The sequence below is a fragment of the Cariama cristata genome, unplaced genomic scaffold (assembly GCF_000690535.1).
Source record: "Cariama cristata isolate BGI_N322 unplaced genomic scaffold, ASM69053v1 scaffold28895, whole genome shotgun sequence".
Classification (NCBI taxonomy): domain Eukaryota; kingdom Metazoa; phylum Chordata; class Aves; order Cariamiformes; family Cariamidae; genus Cariama; species Cariama cristata.
In genome coordinates this window covers 1-222 of record NW_009617346.1, presented here as the reverse complement: position 1 = coordinate 222, position 222 = coordinate 1, and the positions used below count along the sequence as shown (strand labels likewise).

The 222-nt window shown below is 68.0% G+C and overlaps 1 protein-coding gene across 1 annotated transcript in view; it reads right to left on the bottom strand.

The window, feature by feature from the left end:
* Positions 1-155, bottom strand: part of KCNJ3 (potassium inwardly-rectifying channel, subfamily J, member 3) — a 9823-nt gene extending 9668 nt beyond the window's left edge. The window contains exon 1 of the mRNA XM_009700508.1: positions 5-155. Within this exon, the coding sequence (XP_009698810.1) occupies positions 5-155 (151 nt within the window). The remainder of the gene's footprint in view (positions 1-4) is intronic.
* Between the last annotated feature and the right edge of the window lie 67 nt (positions 156-222).

Sequence of the window (222 nt, the reverse complement as noted above, 5' to 3'; positions counted from 1 at the left end):
GAGAGGCAGCGACTGCCCTCCCCCCCCAGGTTCCCGTGTTGCCCGTTGCAGCGCCCGTTCTTGTCCACGAAGCGCTGCCGCTCTCTGCGGGTGCTGCTGCGAGTCAGGCCCACTGCCTGGTACTCATCCCCAAACTTCTTGCGCACCGCAGACATGCTGCCTGCTGCCGAGGCCCTCCGCGGGCGCGGTGAAGATGAGGCAGGACAGGGAGGGCAGCAGCAC